Genomic DNA, 19,138 nt, shown 5'->3' with positions numbered 1-19,138 from the left:
CGCGTATTATGTTGCGAAAGGCGTAATAGAGGTTTGGCTAGCTTTAATAGTAGTTGTTTTTGTGCACAGTATCCCGTATATTATTAAATAATCCCTACATATGCGCAAATCGCCGCTGTACGACAACTTTAGAGCACTAACATGAGCCGATTACGGAGAACTACGTTTTCCGGAATGACCTTGAGATACGTCACCGTCGTTACGGTGATTGCAGCATTGGTATCGGTACTTAAGCCACATTTAAAGTGCGAAAGGCTCTGAAACAACTAAATATTTATTATAAAATTTTTGAAATTGCATACATGTGTAAACTGACTCATTTGTGCCAAACATTTTTTTTATTGCTATCCGCATCTGTGAAACTGCTCGAAACTATGGGTAACTTGAGTAACAGATTTATGGTTTTTAATTTCGGTTCAGAATAAAACCCATAAAACCGCATTTGATGTGCCGTCTACTCCAGATCAACAAAGCTTAGACAGCTTATGAGTTTCTTTGAACTTTTATTGTTAATAAAACGTGCCGCGTGGCTTCTGCTGACGCGCAAAGTTGGCGCTGTCGTCGTCTGAAGCCAACTGTTCCTCTCCTGTGGCAGACGCTGGTTGGTTAGCATTCCCCTAACAACGTGTCGGTGTTTACCGACATGGCGGGGACCGGCAAGAAGGCCGACGGCCTGTTTCGGCAAAGTATTGGTTGGCAAACTCTGCTTCGTTTCACAATCTTGGCCCTAGCATGGCTCGTCGGTTTCAGCTCGCGGCTGTTTGCCGTTATACGCTTCGAGAGCATCATCCACGAGTTCGACCCATGGTAAGACCCGGTGCCCGCAAGTTCACCCCTCTTTGACTGGAGGGCTCGTGTAGCGCGAAATGTACCCGCGACGATCTCGAGGGGCAGAAAGAGGATACGTGGAATAATCGTCCCAGCCGTTTACCACCATTCCGCGCAGGCGCAACACGAAGGTAGAACGCGCGAAACACGGAAGCGCACGCACGGTGCTTTGCGCCGTGGAGCAGGTGCAAATTAAATGAACACTGCTGTTTCTTCTTCATTGGTCGCAGCTTTACGGAACCTGTAACTTAAACATCAACCCTGAAACTCGTGAAAATTCTTGAATAGCCGAAGTCCTCAATATTTTAAGCAGATTGTTGCTTTTGCATTGTTACTTTCTATTGAGGCCCGCGTACGAGCAGAGCTCCTGACCGAGATCGTGAATGGTAACAGCGGATAGATTTCCATTATATATCGAAATAATTCAACCTAAGTACTATTATGTATCACAAAGGCTTTCATTTTCTTTTTCTATTGCAAGCGTTTGCCATTTTGTTGAGGAATGCGTCAACCCGCTCAGTACTCGTTCCATGCATACGTGTCGCCCGAACGCATGCTTAGGAGTGTCCCTTCAACAGGTACCGCAAGGGCGCATTGGAAACACGTTGCGCTTGTCTGTATTTTTAAACGTTTGATATGAACAACTAAAGAGGGCCTTTGGATTCGCTCTGCCAACATTCGGCATATGTGCGTGAATAAGCAGCTGGCCAGGCTCAGTGGGGCGCAGTTCCACGCCGCGCAAGCTTTGACCTCATCGGAATCTCACGAGTTGCGTTGCAATGCTGACAACAGCGCTAGTCGCCTTACGCTAATAGGCTTATGTTTGGGTTCACGCAGGTTCAACTACCGGTCGACGCACTACATGGTCAAGCATGGGTTTTACAATTTCCTAAACTGGTTCGATGAAAGAGCCTGGTACCCACTTGGAAGGATAGTGGGTGGAACGGTTGGTCTTCAGATGCACTCTTACAGTACGATCCACAATAGTAGGGATGTGCCTACAACATCACCAAGCTGCTGTTCGATTCCCCAGTTTAGACACCATAAATTTGTTTTTAATTGTCTACAGACTCTATAACATACTGTGTTTCTTTGCACAGCACTAATAATCACATTTCGCACCATAACTTCCACTTCAGTGTCAAGGATGTTTTTGAAAAATTTTCAACCCCCAAGACAGACTAGTACAGCATTGTAGCTGCAAGTGCTGTTTACTTCCTAAAAAAAAAAAAAAAATGTTTACACACTTTGCACCAGGTAAAAAGCATTAAAAAAAACATGCCACAAAGCCGTGGCACAATTTATATGACATGCACCTAGTCCAGTGTTCTACAATAACTTAAGAAATGCAGCTATATATATGTACAACTGAAGGTTGCTGTGTTAAAATTTTGGTTTCTTACTATTTTTGTAGACAAGGACCAGTATTACAAACAGCTGTGCAAGATGCATACGAAAACAGCAACATCTGCACTGATGTGTGACTTGTACGAAGTTTGTTAACCTTCATTTATTACCTTTGTCGTGGCACCAACACAAAATGCGATGCAATGTTAAATGAATGTGACTGATTGATAGCACCTCGTAAATCTTGCGTGCGGCTTAGTGTCCAATATACAGGGTCTTAATTTTTAAGTTTTCCGAAATTTTTTGAAATTGCCTGTGGTAGGTAGCATCATTCTTATCATTGAGCTGGGTTTTTCGATGAGGCGGACATTAGTAGCACGAGAAATCAAAACACATTAAACTAATTAAAAAAGTACTAATTAACTTCTTAGTTAATTACTTTACGACACATATTGCAATTTAAGAATTGTAGCCGGTGAGCTTGTCAGGCGTATCCACTTGGAATGAATTTCCAGATTGACACCAGTTTGGAGGTAGGCGCCATCAAACTCGCCGTAAAAATGCACTGTTCCACTTACTTTTTACCAAAACACTGCTTTATACATTGAAGCACAAAAGTAACTGGAACGCTCCTGTATTTCGTCCCATGCTTTGAGAAATAATATCTCGAAACTGGTGTCATCCTGTAAATTTATTTCAAGTGAATGCGTCTTGCAAGCTCACCGGATACAATTTTTAAATTGCAATATGTGTCGTAAATTAACTAAGAAGTTCATTAGTCAATTTTTGTTAATTAGTAGAATATGCGTTTCGATTTCTCATGCCACTAAAGTCCGCCTCTTCGAATCACCCAGCTCAATGATATGAATTATGCTACCTGGCACAGGCAATCTTTAAAAATTCCCTAAAGCTTAATTAACACCCAGTATATTACAAACAAGCAACAAGAGAACCAAACGCTGGCATGGGCCAGTCAGCATAGCAAGTTCTCTTATTTCCTTTTCTCTCTTATTTCACTTCTTCACATTAGAAGGCTTGTTTTAATGTCAGAATGTCACCTAGAAGCGTTCTGGCATGTGATGAGGACAGGTGTGTTCATTATGTGTAAGTTCGTTGTGTGTAATTATGACCTTCTAATATTGCTTTCTTTTTTAAACTTAATTTATCCAGGTATACCCCGGGCTTATGATAACATCTGGGGCTATCCACTATGTCCTAAGCCTTCTCCACATAACCGTACACATACGAGATGTATGCGTCTTCTTAGCACCTGTGTTTAGGTAAGTCTCAGCTTGTGTCTAATGGCAATATTCCTGAGCATATTTGCCGAGTTTCATAAGTGCATGAGAGACACAACATACAGACAACTTATAAATTAAATTATTCTTTTTTTTTGCTTTATTGTACAGCATGTCAAGTATACTTGCGTTGGCCTGAAAAGCCCTTCATGCTCTCTCTAAAGGGAAAGTTGTTCTGTTAAAGTTGTGGCTTCGACCACATACGTGGGGTTACACTTTATTTTCACTGTCACTGATAGCAGCACTATCTGTCTGACCAATGCTTAAACAAGTGTTCCTCAAAGTTCTTCACTGTATACCATGGATAAAAGACTCGACATTCTCACTAGAGCAACTTTCAAGAAAGTGAGAATGCTCGTAAGCAGCAAAGCAATTCACTTTAGCTTGCATTTGTGAAACTATGTCACAGTGCAGATTGACTGTATAACATTGAATCAAATCTTCTAGTTGTGAGGTGCTTCTGTGATGCATCGCCACGCTTTAACTTTTGTTATTACTTGCCTCTTCTCCTGTCCTGCTTTCCATTCTTGAGGCCACGCGTGTATAAACATGGCTGGACTGGCAATAAATATTCTTTTTTCCACAAGCTCGTGTTTTTTACAACAGACTACATTGAACTGCTTAGCAATGCCTCGGGAAGAAAAATAAACTTGTTTAGCTAGGTACGGTAACCTAAATCCAGTGAACAAAGTGGCTGCCTTTCCGTAGCTTGCTTTTAAGTTGAACTACCACCTCTATGTGAGAACCTGTTTTGATAGTGACATGATTTTGATAAGTTTACAGGGTAGAAAGTGCCTGTATTCTTTTTACATTAGACTAGCTTTAAATCAATTCATCTGTTTTTTTTTTTTTTTTTTTTTTTTTGCACTCTTGCTTAATTGTCACTTGATTGTGTATTGTCATTTCAGTGGGCTGACTGCACTTGCAACATACTTCTTAACAAAAGAACTTTGGAGTGATGCGGCAGGTCTTTTTGCAGCCTGTTTCATAGCTATTGGCAAGTATTCATGCTTTTTTTTTACATGTGGACCACTCTCAAACTTGGAGTGCACACCACACTAGAAATAATGTGATTGAAGTATGTAGCACATTACTGTAGTTGATTTGAACTTCATCATGTGATACTGTTTTCTGTGTGGCAAAACCAGTAACAAATTTGAAATCTATCAGCAATACTCTTGTTTTTATTTGATTTGAATTGTTCTGTTCATATTTTATTTGTCAATTACTAACATAATTTAGAAAAAAATTGAAATATTCTTACCTGGTGAAAATGATGTGTTGCTCATAAAAGTACATTTTTTGTTAGACATTAGACAACAAATTATTAAATGTGGCACCAAAGCATACACACACCCAGTGCAAACTATCAACTGTTTATTTTTCGAGAAACCACATTGCATGCACAGTGTGTCATATGTGCAACCGTTAGATTAATCGGTGGCAATCAATGGCTTCTCTAGGCTCAGAAACATGTTGCCGTGCATGTGTTGTGGCCACCTATATATCCCAGATTTCCTGAAAAATGAACAGTTGATAGTTGCAACTGTTGTCTTGCGTTTGTGTATGCTTTGGTGTGATTTTTTCACAATTTTTGCACACAAATTTAACTACTGCCTATGCTACTTAAAGAGTTAATTTTCATGTCATTGAGATGAAGATGAGCAGTCATTTTCTCACAGCAAAAAGTATGCTTTTGGTGAACACAAGGAATGGCAGGCATTTACATTTTCTTCCGATTTACGCTTGTCGGACTGCAATAACTATCTCATTTTCATTTGCGCAGTGCCTGGCTACATCAGCCGTTCGGTGGCCGGAAGCTATGACAACGAAGGCATTGCCATCTTCGCACTCATGTTCACATATTTCCTGTGGGTCAAGGCAGTCAAAACTGGTGCCATCTTCTGGGCAGTTCTTACTGCACTTTCCTACTTCTACATGGTGAGTGGTGAACAGCTCATGTGTGATCGTATATCTGTCAACTTGAATGATTTTATTGTAAAATACCTAATTTTTAGAGCTTCTTTATGATTGTGATAATGAGAACATATGTTTTGAAGATTTTTGATATGAGAGGTAGGGCAAAATTGATTAAAACGTATACAGATAGTCGCTGGCCAAATTTGCAGAGCCTGACTTTACGGACCCGCTAGATCATTCAGACCTACCCGCAGCACCTTTACCCAGACCATAGAGCCAATGTACAATGGCGATTAAAATATTGGTCTCCATTGCATGAATGTCATGACTAAATTTCATGAATAATGCTTTCTAAAGATAATTCTAGCTGCTACTATGAAGCAACTGCCTGATCATAAAGTTCCTACAGAACAGTTTGCAATTCATTAATAAAGTCACCATCTAAGCAATAATGCAGTTTTTTACTATTTTTCACAAACTTTTAGCGTTTCTCGGCTTTGACTGCTGCATTTTTTTAATTCTGAGGTGGGAGGGAAATTATGTAAAGAGGAAAGAATGTTTCTTTACTTACAACAAAGTGCGGGTGTATTTGCTATAACTCAGTTAGTCATGATGTGTATATTTCAGATGCTTTAACATTCTCCATGTAAACATTTTGACTGTCACAATTTTCATTTGCGTTAAATAAGTGTTCATTACAGTTGGCTGTTATGAGTTGGCTGGACTGTATGTGGTTTATATATTTTTTTTTTCTTTCTCCCTTTGACAGGTCTCTGCATGGGGTGGCTATGTCTTCATTATTAACCTCATTCCACTGCATGTGTTTGTGCTGCTGCTGATGAACCGGTTTTCAAACCGAATCTACATAGGTGAGTATTGTACAGCTATCTACAAAAGGCTATTGGAGGGGGGACCTGCATGGTACTTGGACATTCCCTCAGTGTGCTGTGTGAGTGTTTATATTTTGCATGCACATGTGCATAAATACTTGTATGCTCCTTGAAGAGCATGGTCACGCAAAATTTTATTCCAATGGAATGCACAAAACTTAATCTAATTACATAGCTACATTACAGGAAAAATGCACTTGAGTGCTCAAGAAGTCTAGGGATGTTTGCAAGACTATTTGCTTGTGTTGAATTTTGTGCTGTAGTGTAGTGCTTGTGAGAGAATGCTCCATCTGAGAGAATATATTCTTCTCTGTGACCCCAAATGGATTGGTGGCATGGCCGGTGGTACTGTATGCAAGTGCTAAAGTGCAACCAACATGTTTGCGTTATATTTTTGCTCATGGAAATCTTGTTCTTGGCTGTGGTGGTGTGGTTGTTATGTTAGAACGCTAATATATTGATTTATGGTCCCTTTTTTCACCTTTGCATCCTCTTAAAACATGGCGGCTTTAATAAATGTTGCGTCATATCACTGAGACGAAGATGATGAGTAGGGGCATTTCCTCACAGCGAAACATATGGTGCATTTGACGAGCGTGTGGTCATATGTGGCACATTTCTTTCCAGCCTACAACACTTTCTTCATACTCGGCCTGCTCATGTCCATGCAAATCCCATTTGTTGGCTTCCAGCCAGTGCGCACTAGTGAGCACATGGCTTCAGCAGGTGAGCCCACATCTCCCGAGTAACTTCCAAAGTGTCAGCGTTGCACATGATGCCCGGAGCTAGAATAAAACAACAGTTGTGCTCTCTTGCTTTTATGTTGTACGCAGATGTCTTTGTGCTCACTGTCATTTGCTTAACACATTCACATTGGTGTGTGTCATGGTGGTTATTGCGGCTGTGAAAACTCTGGACTTTCCTGTAGTGTGGAAGCGATATCTTTGCAGAAAATCGGTGTGGGTGAAAAACCCTTGTCTCGTGCAAAGCACATCAGCACTATCTCTTCGGTGCATAAGAAAGATGTGAAGAAGCGTGACTCACTGGTGGATCACGTGCATTGGGACCTTGAAATGTGCTGGCACTATGCTTATGCTATTATCAAGTCTATGCACACTGTGCATCATATTATCTTTTTGTTTAAGAAGAATCATATAGACACTTGTCTAGTAGCTGTGTCTCCAGCTCTGAACAGCCCTTCCCCCCACCTTAACAAATGTTTAGTATTGGTATGAGCTACACCTCTAGCACCCTTAAACGCCAGTTTTCGTGAATTCAGGACATACCGAATAAATGCAGCCTATGTCCTGAAAATATATTTTCTAGTTCGAGTGCCAGTTGTTACTCATTCGTGACAGCGTTTTCCAGCACTGACATGTGGTGCTATCTAGTAGCCATAGCGGGGCTGGTAACCATTGTTTAGAGTCGCGATAGATGAAAAAGGCTCCCCCTTGCTCACACGTGCAACGTAAACTATTTTCTACAGGCTTTTTGAACATAAAGAAAGTCGGTTCATGCTTCCAAAATTTTTTTTGTATTATTTAGATCCCAGAGATTACGATGGGTATGCAGTCAGCTTGAGAATGCAGCTAATTTTTTGTAATACCGCTTCGACTACAGTTTGTCGCAAATTTGCGACGTTCGGCATTTACGGCACTCAATGGCTGTAGCAACGTGTTGACCAAGGACCTGCAAAGTGCAGTGTTTCTTAACAGGGAATAGACATCAGGTTCTCTTACGGTAGGAAGGAGCTTTATATAAAGCACACCTTCCGCTGGAGGATATAAGCGACAACAGCTGCCTAAGAGGAAGAGAAGTCGCACCAAATAAGTGCTTGTAGCCAGTGACAGAGCCAGGAACCTGTTTTGGAGGTTAAGGCGCACGCACTTGGCCGGGGTAGGGTGTTATCGCTCATCGTTTTATGCCAGATATTGCTAGTACGTACACAGAAATTTCGGGAGAAGGGCACATGCTCCGCTACACCCCCTGCCCGTAGCCTGCGCTAGTAATGACAGCACCTAAAACTGGCCAGCTGTCAACCGCACATGCCAACCATGCAAGTGACCAGGGTGCAAGGAAGAGGCAGTTTTTATGTGCGCAAAGTGCAATGTGCACCTCTGTCCGAACAAAAGTGTCAACTGGTTTCAATATATTCGCCAGCCATAGGTTACCTGAAAAAGCTGTATCAATCGTTCGTTAAATATCTGGTCATCTTCAGTGCAAAATAAGTTTTGCACATGTTAAACCAATAACTGCCTCACACTCATTTGTTTTTCTTGCACATGTGTAACATATTTTGGTCTATATGCCAGATGTCACAAATTCGTGATATGCCCTAACGTTCACAGAAAATTCAGTCTTCACACAAAATATTGATGGCATTCAATTACGAGGGCTAAATGAAATTAAGATTTCCTGCAATAATTTTTTTCTGCCGTGCCTTTAATTTTAAATTTCAGCGTTAAAGGGTTAAGGTGAAGTGAATTGTCCCCCTGTGAAGAAACCAACAAACATCATCGCACCATCTTATTTCGATTGCTTTTCATGTGCCTTGAAGCAATTGTATATAAAGAGGGTTAACTTGAGATATAATGAACTTACTGCTTGTTACAGGGGCTGTATTGTCTATGTACAGCTATCTGAACTGCATGAAAGCTTGTCTTGCACAACTTATTTAAATAATTACCTTCTCTCTCTGTCCAGGTGTATTTGTGCTGTTGAATGCCTATGCCCTGCTCAAGTACCTGCAAACCTTTTTCTCCCGGTCCGAGATGAAGACTTTATTCTTTGGCGCTGTAGCTGCAGTAGCTGGACTGGTGTTTCTGTCTGTGGTCATTCTTACCTACGCAGGTGAGCTATGCTGTCTCAAGTTTTTTTGCAGGCTATATCCTCCTAAGACCTGAACACAACTATGTGATATAATTGCTCTTCAAGGTGGTTTTTATTGTCTACTGTTATGTCTTCAACTTGAAAAACAATTTCAAAATTTTTAATACTGCTGTTAGATGCCAAAAACTGCATCTCCATGTATGTGAACATCTCCTCATGTTTGCTATGGTAAAACCTGCATTTCATTGCTTAAACGCAGAGATGAAGGTGGAAGTACGTGTAGTACATTGCCATGTTGCTGGTGCGTTCGGTATTTTCACGCAGTCTCAATGATTTTGAAACACACCTCAAGGTTGTTTTCAGCCATCTCGGATGACACAGAGGTCTAGATCACTTGAGTGTCAAATTCCTCGAAAGCGGATGACAAGAGTATGAGTATATCACTTCCGAATGAATTTATAAAACATGGAGAAGGGCAATGTGCAATGTATTGTACAAGGGGTCTTGGAGAATATTAAAGTAGCAGCAGAATGTTTTTTTTTTTTTTTTTTTTTTTTTTTTTTACGCTGTTCTGTCGTGTTAGTGCACAATATGAGCTCTAAAAACAAATTTGGAAAATTTACAGTAATCCTCCATTGGCCTACATTGGTTTAACCCTTTAACATTTTTAAGGTACCAGAGTGGAGCTTCAGTATCTCATGTCATTCCAGATTGCAAGTTTTGTAACTTTTCTTAATATTGGCCAGTTATGACCAGCCCAGTTGGTAGCCTTAGTGTAGAAATTGTTTTTATAAGATCGCTCCAAAGGGCAGTCACTCAACCAATTGTTGAAATACAAGCACAGCCGAACCCGGATATATCAAATCAGAAGGGCATCACAAAAAAGTTCGATATACAGGTAATTCGATACATAAAATAAGAATTTGATACAAAAATTTTCAAGGGAATTTTACTGCTGTTCATTATATGTGGGTTTGACGTATCCGGGTTCGATTGTAGGTACAAGACAAAAAGCATAGATTGATTCGTGCATTTGAGTCATAGATTCATGTGCTTCTGGTATCAGTGCCCAGCCATAGAAGCTTTGAATATTAAAGGTTTATTATGTCCTTAGAAAGTCATTGTGGTACCCGAAAGGTTTATCAACTGCAGATCACTAAGGGTCATTCTCACCCTGTTGCTTTCTGGCTTTCCAAACTTGCAGGCTACATTGCTCCGTGGAGTGGTCGCTTCTACTCCCTTTGGGACACGGGCTATGCCAAGATCCACATTCCAATCATTGCCTCAGTATCCGAGCACCAGCCGACCACGTGGTTCTCCTTCTTCTTTGACCTGCACGCCCTGGTGGCTACATTTCCAGTTGGCCTCTGGTACTGCGTCAAGAACATCAATGATGAGCGGGTGTTCAGTGAGTGTTTCTTTGAGCCCTCCCTGTCACGTTGGCCACTGGGGCTGAATAATGCTAACCAATAACATGCTCCACCATTCTTTTGTTTGGGCACCCTGTGCCAGTACATGCTTGGTGGGTGTGGTGTTAAGACATTGGATGTAACGTCATGGGCTCAAGGTCATGGACGAACTGTGGCAGCCGCACTGCAATGGTGGTGAAATTCAGACGAGTGTTTGAAAAATTCCAGAATCGAATAGGAAAGTGTAGACGCTATCTGCCTGGTTTGCATTTTCAGGATAACAGGAAGTAAATTGAGTGTAGCGAGTTAAGTGGTTGAGATTAATAAGATGTACCCCAAAAATATGATATATCTTAACTAAGTTACTGGAAGAACTAGTCAAGGAATGCTTTTTTGTGTCTAAAGTGTACATGTACTGAGGTTTATGGTTCTGGCTAAGGAACCTTATGTGGCCATAATTAGTATGTGTGAGCCTTTCACTAAATTGTTCTTTGTACAATGCAGTGCATTTTGCATTGTAGATGTCAGCCTTAAGCCAGTACATGTGTTAATTCCTTGCATGTCCATGTAATTTTCCTTGCATAAGGACTAGTGTGCCAAACAAGTACCGATACGCTGTTTTGCATTGCTTCTGGGTTCCTCTGCACGCAGTTGTGCTGTATGCTGTGACATCGGTGTACTTTGCTGGCGTGATGGTTCGGCTGATGCTGACGCTGACGCCTGTGGTGTGCGTGCTGAGTGCCATTGCCTTCTCGAGCACCCTGAAGCTGTACCTGCAAGAGGAGGAGCCCAAGGCTGGACAGCAGGCCAGCAGCAACCACCAGGGTGGCCAGGCCAGCAGCAGCAGCCAGGGCGACAGCGACGACAGTGACGATGGCCGCGAGAAGAAGAAGCTCTACGACAAGGTGAGGGCACACCGGTGTTCTTTTTTATATAGCAGCGTTTTTTTTTTTTTTTTTCTTACATTCTATGTCTTTCTTTTTCTTAAAAGGCTCCCCACCAGTTTAGGGCATTGCAAACAGACAAGCATGGTGCATATATCATGCACTGAAAATTGTGCCTGCAAGGTATTACACTGATGTATGCCGTGAAAGCCTGCACACCCTTACTTTTGATGCATCCTCACTTCCTGGCAGAGAAACGTCACTCCAAAGGCATGTCTACGTCATGCCTGCAACATCATTCATTATGGCTCATCTAATGCAGAATACGCAAAGCCACCACTGGAAGTGCAAGAAAAAAAATGTTTAAATAAAAGGCGAGGCTTGTGACGTAAACATGACTCAGTCCTGCTGCTTCGATATAGAAGGCAGAGAGGAAATTTCACTTCACACTAGTTGAGGCATACGGATTGTGCGTCTATGTTGGCAGTGAAGCTCGCCTACTGGCAGCATGGCAACACATTTCAGTTTATCCTATCTCCTCTATATTAATGAATAAATTCTAAAAATTGTTGCGTTGGAACGCTCTTTAGACGACCTTTACAACTTCCTGTGTCTAGCCAAAGTTTCTGATTGGGCAAGGTGAGGGACCTTTTAAACGCATCTATGGGGTTTTACTGCGTAAAGCACACTTTCATATTCAAGCAAAATGAGAAAGTTCACAGCACTTGCGTCTGTTCTGCAGGCAGGCAAGCTTCGCAAGATCAAGTCTGACCAAGGTCGTGAGAATGTGGGCCTAGGCACCAACGTGCGGAGCATAGTGGTTGTTGTGCTGATGATGATCCTCATGATGTTTGCTGTCCACTGCACTTGGGTTACCAGCAATGCATATTCTAGTCCCAGCATTGTGCTTGCTTCCTACAGCTCGGATGGGTGAGTAATCTTCGGCAAACTTCAACTCTGACAACTTAAAATGTTGAGACAACTGAAGGTTTATTCAAAGATAGACCAGAACAACTTAAACATGATCACCTGTCAAGGCAGACAACGTGTTCCAGACTAGCATTGCGGCATACAGAGGGACTTGTGTTTGCCTAGACAGATACAAATAATATTGTTGAAACACCAACACTGGACTGACGCTGCTACCTAGTTCTCTAGTTTCTAAAGGTTATTCTTAGCCTAGTCGGGAGGGAAGCTCAGGGCGACAGATTTTTCAAAAAACACTAAAAAGAAAAATTTCTGTCTGTACGTGCCACTTGGAGTTAAAAAGATAAGCACAGTATCTGCTTCTCAATTTATGGCTGCATGCTGAGGCTCCTAGTAAAATAAGATTTTTGATGTTTCCATGTCCCAAAAACTGCAGCAAACAGATGTACCTTCATGTAGGCCAGGACATGCACAGCATACAGAACAATAATGACAATGCCTTCATTGATTTAGCAAAGAAGCCAATCTAACCGAAAATGTTTATGGAAAGCAGCCAATGGAGCAACACCCCTGTCCTGTTTGCTTCCAATATCATCCTCAGTTTTGATGTTGGCACTGGATGACATTAGCTGCATGCTCCCTTTCATGATGCTGATGCTGGCACAACTATAGTACTTGCATTAATGTTGGCACCATTTTCCATTTAGATCAAGGGCCATTTTGGACGACTTCCGGGAGGCTTACTACTGGCTTTCTCAGAACACCCATGAAAATGCACGTGTGATGTCATGGTGGGACTACGGGTATCAGATAGCAGGCATGGCCAACCGTACAACTCTGGTAGACAACAATACATGGAACAACAGTCACATCGCACTGGTCAGTACCTTGCAGTTTTTGTACATTTTGACAGTGCATCATAAGATGTGCAACAGTGCTGCGGCTTGAATTTGCTCTTTGTGTTAAGGTTTTTATGATTTGCAGGTAGGAAAGGCCATGTCATCAAATGAAACTGCAGCATATGAGATCATGAAAGCACTGGATGTGGACTATGTCCTTGTCATCTTTGGTGGTGTGATTGGCTACTCTGGTGATGACATTAACAAATTCCTTTGGATGGTCAGAATTGCAGAAGGTGAACACCCCAAGGATATAAAGGTAAACAATGACTGTATGTTGATGCAACCAGAGCTTTTGTGTCCCTGGGTGACTCTACTGTGCAAAATAATATATTTGTATCTTTTAATCTTGACAGGAAACTGATTACTTCAATGACAAAGGAGAGTTCAGAGTAGACGAGTATGGATCCCAAACACTGCTCAACTGCCTGATGTACAAGATGAGCTATTACCGCTTTGGTGAAGTCCAGGTGAGATGGCCTGTTTAATAGTTTTCAGCTTATGTATGCATATTAGTGTGAACATTAATATGCTGTACAGTAATGCAATATTTACTGTACTGAAATTGTCCACCTAATGTTGGCTTGATCATAAGATTCAGAGTCATGTAAATTTAACACGTTGATGCTTGGTGTGATGACGGGCAAACTATGATGGGTACTCTACTTTGAGGATGTGGCACACAACTGTGCCACTTCGTCGCATTAACATAAAGGAGGGAAAGGCCACGAGGTTGCCAGCAGCATTTGATTACCGATGACTTCAATTGTACGAGGCCCACTCGAAAAAATTCCTTTAAGAATTAGCTGCACATTGGCCAATGCAAGCTTTCATGCTGTTGTGGATGATTGGCGATGCATTTTTGCATCCAGTGCACTTGTGATGTCAGGTTACTGCTGATATAACTAGCTTTGAGTTTTGCAATCTAGAGTCTTATGGTGAAACAGCTTAATAGTTAATTATATGGCACACTGACCATGTTGCGACTCATTATTCGTAATTGCACATCTAGTATCAGTTTCCTACAAAACTTCTGGTGAATTTTGGCTCTGTGACTGTTAAGTTACCACAAGAATTCTGGATGTGCATGAAATTGTCTAATATCGTTGCTTGTGGCTTCAGACGTTCTTGCGGAGTCATTTATTATGCGCTTTATTTTTCGAAATTTTTAAGCAATTGTAGCCTTCTAAACACATCAAGCCAGTAAGTTTCTGCATACATGCATAATTGTTAGGCTTATAATGCAACATTATGTTGAAAATGATCAATTTGCACTCACATAGCTGTTTGAAGCGGGGAGGGTGAAGTTGAAGCAAATCATATGCTACACCCATCATTACTTACGATGCTGGCTGACTCTCGTACTTGCAGCACCCGTAGATGCTAGTGCCAGATATTCCTCTAGTAATTTTTGCAAGCAACTCTATTCCTCATAGTATTGTGTAAAATTGCAATGCTTACAACCCTCTAACACTGAATCCCTCTGCCCTTCAGCTCGACTACCGGTCGCCACCCGGCTTTGACCGCACGCGCAACATGGAGATAGGCAACAAGCACTTCACCCTCGAGCACCTCGAGGAGGCATACACGACCGAGCACTGGCTGGTGCGCATCTTCAAGGTGAAAAAGGAGGCCAACCGTCCACGCATCCCCTACGTCCAGCGCCAGATCAAGGCTCGGAGCACCTTTGTCTCCAAAAAGGTAAAGCCACAGGCAGGGGCCTCTTCCCCATCCCACAACAGCGGCAGCGGGCAGAGCAGGCCGCCTTAGGTGAGGACGGCTCTCAGCTTTCACACACGCACACGGCACGTGCCATGCCTGTCTCTGCCTGCTGCATCCATCAGACTGCCTGCGTGTCTGGCCACAGTGTGCGCGCTAAGAGTTGCACTGCAGTTGTGTCACTGTGTGTGGCGTGGCTTGCTTCAGTAGAGACTGCTGCAGTTTGTGTGCTGAACCCTGTCTGCAAGTTTGGATGAAACTGGGAACCACTTTGGAGAAAGATAACAGTATGGTGCAGTCTTATTACGTTGATATGACAAGCGCGGCTGTAACGAAGAAAACCGAAAATGTTTGTTGCCAATGTCAGCATGTAATGAATATAGTACACACTTATAACAAATATCAGATATAACAGCAGTGTTTTGTGCCAGATGGGACTTTGGTATAACAAGGTTTGACTGTATCTTCCGAAGGACGCCAGAGCAGGGCAGTGAAGGAACACTGAAGGTAAACATTGAACCTATCTAGATCATGCTGGATTTCCCTTGTAGGTACCTCGCAACATCTGTTTTATGCGAGGAGATTGCTTATTTGTGCACAAATTTGTGACTGAAGGGGCAACACCGTTTTTGATCAATTCAAGTTTCCCATTACAAGCAGGGGCTCATACATAGGACTGCCAGCGATGCTTTTTTGGGGCACTGTTGCCTGCTTTTGATCAAGCACTCGCTCAGTGCTAATGTCGATTAACCCTGTCGGAAAACCCTATGAAATTAGCCAAGCTGTAGTTTCTTTCATGATGAAATGAAGTGCAATAAACTTGCTAAAACCAAGTCTTTTGGACACTTTGGAGCACTAATCTGTCACTTTAGCGATCCTTTAGGTCAAGTTGAACTGATGGAGCAATGTTAGCATAGCTAAGGCTACTATACTTCGAAATGCTACAAATATACAGTCAAACCCACTTATGATACCAGTTTTAACACTATATCAGATATAACAATGAGCAGCCGATGCTCAATCAACTTTTGTATGTGTTCTATGGTAAAATAAACTGCTTACTATAATGCTCCCATGTCGCATTGTCAGTTATATAAATGTTGATCTGTGTAAGTACTATAACTTAGAGGGAAATGGAAAAGTAAAAAGAATGAGCTAGTTAACATATTTCTGTGGTGAATCTTGCTAAACTTTGTGAGATTAAAGTACTGTACCTAATGTCTGGCAATAGGCAAATAAATGCTCATAACTGAAACACAACTTGAAGAAACGAGGTTTATCTCAGTTTATCAATACAAAAAAGTAACATAGCTGATGTATATCTGAAAAATTAACTCTTGCTGAAGTTTGTTCTTTGCAAAAGTGCCATAACAGTTATGACTGAGTTAATCATTTTGCCTTTAGTGTTGATAAAAATGCATGTACAACAAGAATGAAAACTTCAAAAAACAGCATTAGGATTGAAATTGAGAATACACTCGGTGCATGTGCAAGGCAAGTTTGTTGCTGAATGTTTGATCTGCCTCAGCCATAACGGGTCATATGATGACTGACGAGCTTCACGTTTATCTCTTCCGCTGCAAACTACGGGCAAGTTATGATCGTTGCGATGTGCAGGCATCTTCCTATTACCGTCAGCATCTTTTGATGAAACTGCTAACTGCAAGGTACTCTTCTTTCTGCTGAGAGCCATGTTGTAATGGACTACCTAACATTGCCACACTGCTTGCCTGACCAAGTACTAACCAATCTTCACACACTTGCATAAATAATCTACTGAAGCAATTGTATGAAATGGTCATTTCTGTTGCCCTTGAGTTGGACACTGCTAAGGGGCATGGGATTGAATGCGATCTGTTATGTTGCTTGAGGAATTAGGCCTTGCTGAGTAAATTGTGAGTTGAGGCTAGTTAGAACGCCATGGTTACAACTAACCGCATGATCAGGCTGGCATAGTTGCGACTTTCTATGTTTTTTAATTCAGCAGTTTGCCCTGCAGCATAAATTGAGTGAAGCATCTTATATTTACATGTACAGCTTGTTCTATAGTCCGGCTGGGATCTTTGGTATGGGTATGGGGGCTGTGCTTCCACTGCTGACTTTCATTTGGTTAGTCCTCTTAGTATGATAGCGTTCACATGGTTTATGAACAACAAAAATGCAAGAAAGAGAAAATATGTACACAATCTGCATAATCAAATAGCAAAGTGAAAGATGCTGTGCCTCTGCCAGAGTCTCAGAATAAACATACGCCATGCTCAAAAAGTTCAATTCCTTATTAGACAGACGGATTGAGTGTGCGCATGCTGATGGGCATTTGGTGCTGCACTGGATCATTTCAGCAACATCGATTATTTATTACTGCAAAAATTGAGTTCATGCGTGCACTTTTAGCAGGGTGCAACTAAATAGTAACCCCCTCTCTTTCTAAATTATGCACAATTAAGAGTTGCACATGTGCCTGTTGGACTCGACATCAAAATCCTTGTGTTGCAAACACTCAAGGCATTGTTAAGATATCTCTTAAGTGAAAAGGTGCCATGTTGGCTATCACTGGTTGGTCATTTGTAGATGGAATGCTGAACAATGGCGTCGCTGATGTCTTCTTGTTTTGCTTGTCTGACCACCATTACAAAAGAAATAAACTTGTCAAAAGGTTTGATAGCCCATGCACAAGAACACCAGTAAAAGCAACTGCTAAAATGCAGTACTCCAGTTCAAGCATCAGTACAGAAGCGCAAGATGTATAATAAGGAGCAACAGTGCTGTGGTACCAGCAGATACTGTACACATGTTCTGGAAGTCTAATAGCTGAGCCTGTCCTAAAAAACAAAAACACCTTTTCCGAAATGCCCCAAACAACTCCAGGTGAACAGTGCACTTGCAGTAAATAAGTGTTGCTGTATCATGCTTATTCTTGTCTTGTTTTCCAGAGCTCCCGCAAGAAGAAGGGATTCATCAAAAACAGGCCCAATGTAGTCAAAGGAAAGAGGTCAGCGAGAAACATGTAGGACTATCAAATCAAATTTCTTTGCAAGGAAAAGAAGTTGTAAATGCTGTCCCCAATGCACGTGGACTTGCGCATAGTCATCATGTGAAGACGAAGATATTTCTTTTTTTTTTTTCTTTGTTATTTTTTACTTGCTACGGACAACCGTGGGTGCCTCCATCCAGTGTGTTGTGTGTGTGCGCATCGGAGTGCAAGTTCAGCTTTCGTTCATCCGCTACGGGTGCAACAGGGGCAAGCACCTGTTCTCTCTCCATTTTTTTCCTGTGGCATTCACTACTGTTTGCGCAGCTGACGAAGAGAGATTCCATCGCCCAGAGGAAGCTTAGTTTTTATTTACCACTGTTTTTTGTTGGCTATTTTTGAACTCTTATTCTGGGACTTGAGTGAGCAAGCACTTCTGTGGTGGTTTTTTTTTTTTTTTTCTTTCTCATTACCGTGTGGATGACTCATTATTGGAGAAAGTGTCTGGGGTTGTTGATATAATGAATTTGCTTTGGTAAATAAATACACTAAGGAAGAGCTCCCTTGTCCTGTGTCTCACTAAAGTATGGGTACAGCACTTCAAATGTTTTGGCCCACTTTATTCACATTGTTCCAGTTTGCGTTGTTCACTACCACAAACATCCCATTTGAACATACGTGCCTCATACATGTTTACCTCTCTGGCACCACACACAGAGAGGTAAACATGACGGTAAAGAGAAGCCCGAGTCGAACTTGGGCTTCTGCAATTAAATAAAAGGGGATCCGAGGGGCTCAAGATTTTGTACAACCATTTGAAGAAAATGGCCATTGTAGCCAAGGAAATCGTAGAAGATAATTAAGTTCAATTGAAATTTAGAAATGAACAGGAAAATGAAAGTGTACAAAAAAAAAAAACTTGCCACAAATAAGATCCAAACCCACATCTGCGTTACGCATAGTGTTTACTAATTAAAGGATTCCTGAAATGGTTAGGACAAATTTTGTAGACGTGTAGGGTACAGCTATGGTAAAACATTTGCGCCATAATTTAAGTGAAGCGTCTCATATAAGAGAGCTACAAGTGATTGCAAGCGCTCGGGACTAAGCTGCACCTTCACTGACTCTGCGTCATGATGCCCACTTCTGGTGCCAGCCGGTGGAACCAGTGCACAAAGCCTCTCCCGCTGCCCGTCGATTCGCAGCAAGAGATATCC

General features: G+C 41.7%; 2 protein-coding genes across 2 annotated transcripts in view; one reads left to right on the top strand and one right to left on the bottom strand.

The window, feature by feature from the left end:
* LOC119456454 (GA-binding protein subunit beta-1-like) overlaps positions 1–10,408 on the bottom strand; it is a 56,828-nt gene extending 46,420 nt beyond the window's left edge. Inside the window, exon 1 of the mRNA XM_037718255.2 lies at positions 10,286–10,408. The gene's annotated coding sequence lies outside the window, so the exon portion shown is untranslated. The remainder of the gene's footprint in view (positions 1–10,285) is intronic.
* Positions 570–18,479, top strand: LOC119456453 (dolichyl-diphosphooligosaccharide--protein glycosyltransferase subunit STT3B). Its single transcript, XM_037718244.2, has 16 exons — positions 570–807; positions 1,666–1,774; positions 3,346–3,455; positions 4,382–4,470; positions 5,260–5,414; positions 6,163–6,262; positions 6,911–7,009; positions 8,987–9,133; positions 10,317–10,520; positions 11,173–11,426; positions 12,148–12,335; positions 13,040–13,211; positions 13,317–13,490; positions 13,588–13,701; positions 14,726–14,932; positions 17,884–18,479. The coding sequence occupies exons 1-16, from the start codon at positions 644–646 to the stop codon at positions 17,959–17,961; spliced, it is 2,364 nt and encodes a 787-aa protein (XP_037574172.1). The 5' UTR covers positions 570–643; the 3' UTR covers positions 17,962–18,479.
* Positions 18,480–19,138: the final 659 nt, after the last annotated feature.

Source organism: Dermacentor silvarum, chromosome 6, assembly GCF_013339745.2.
Source record: "Dermacentor silvarum isolate Dsil-2018 chromosome 6, BIME_Dsil_1.4, whole genome shotgun sequence".
Lineage (NCBI taxonomy): Eukaryota > Metazoa > Arthropoda > Arachnida > Ixodida > Ixodidae > Dermacentor > Dermacentor silvarum.
This window is presented reverse-complemented; position numbering and strand designations above follow the sequence as displayed.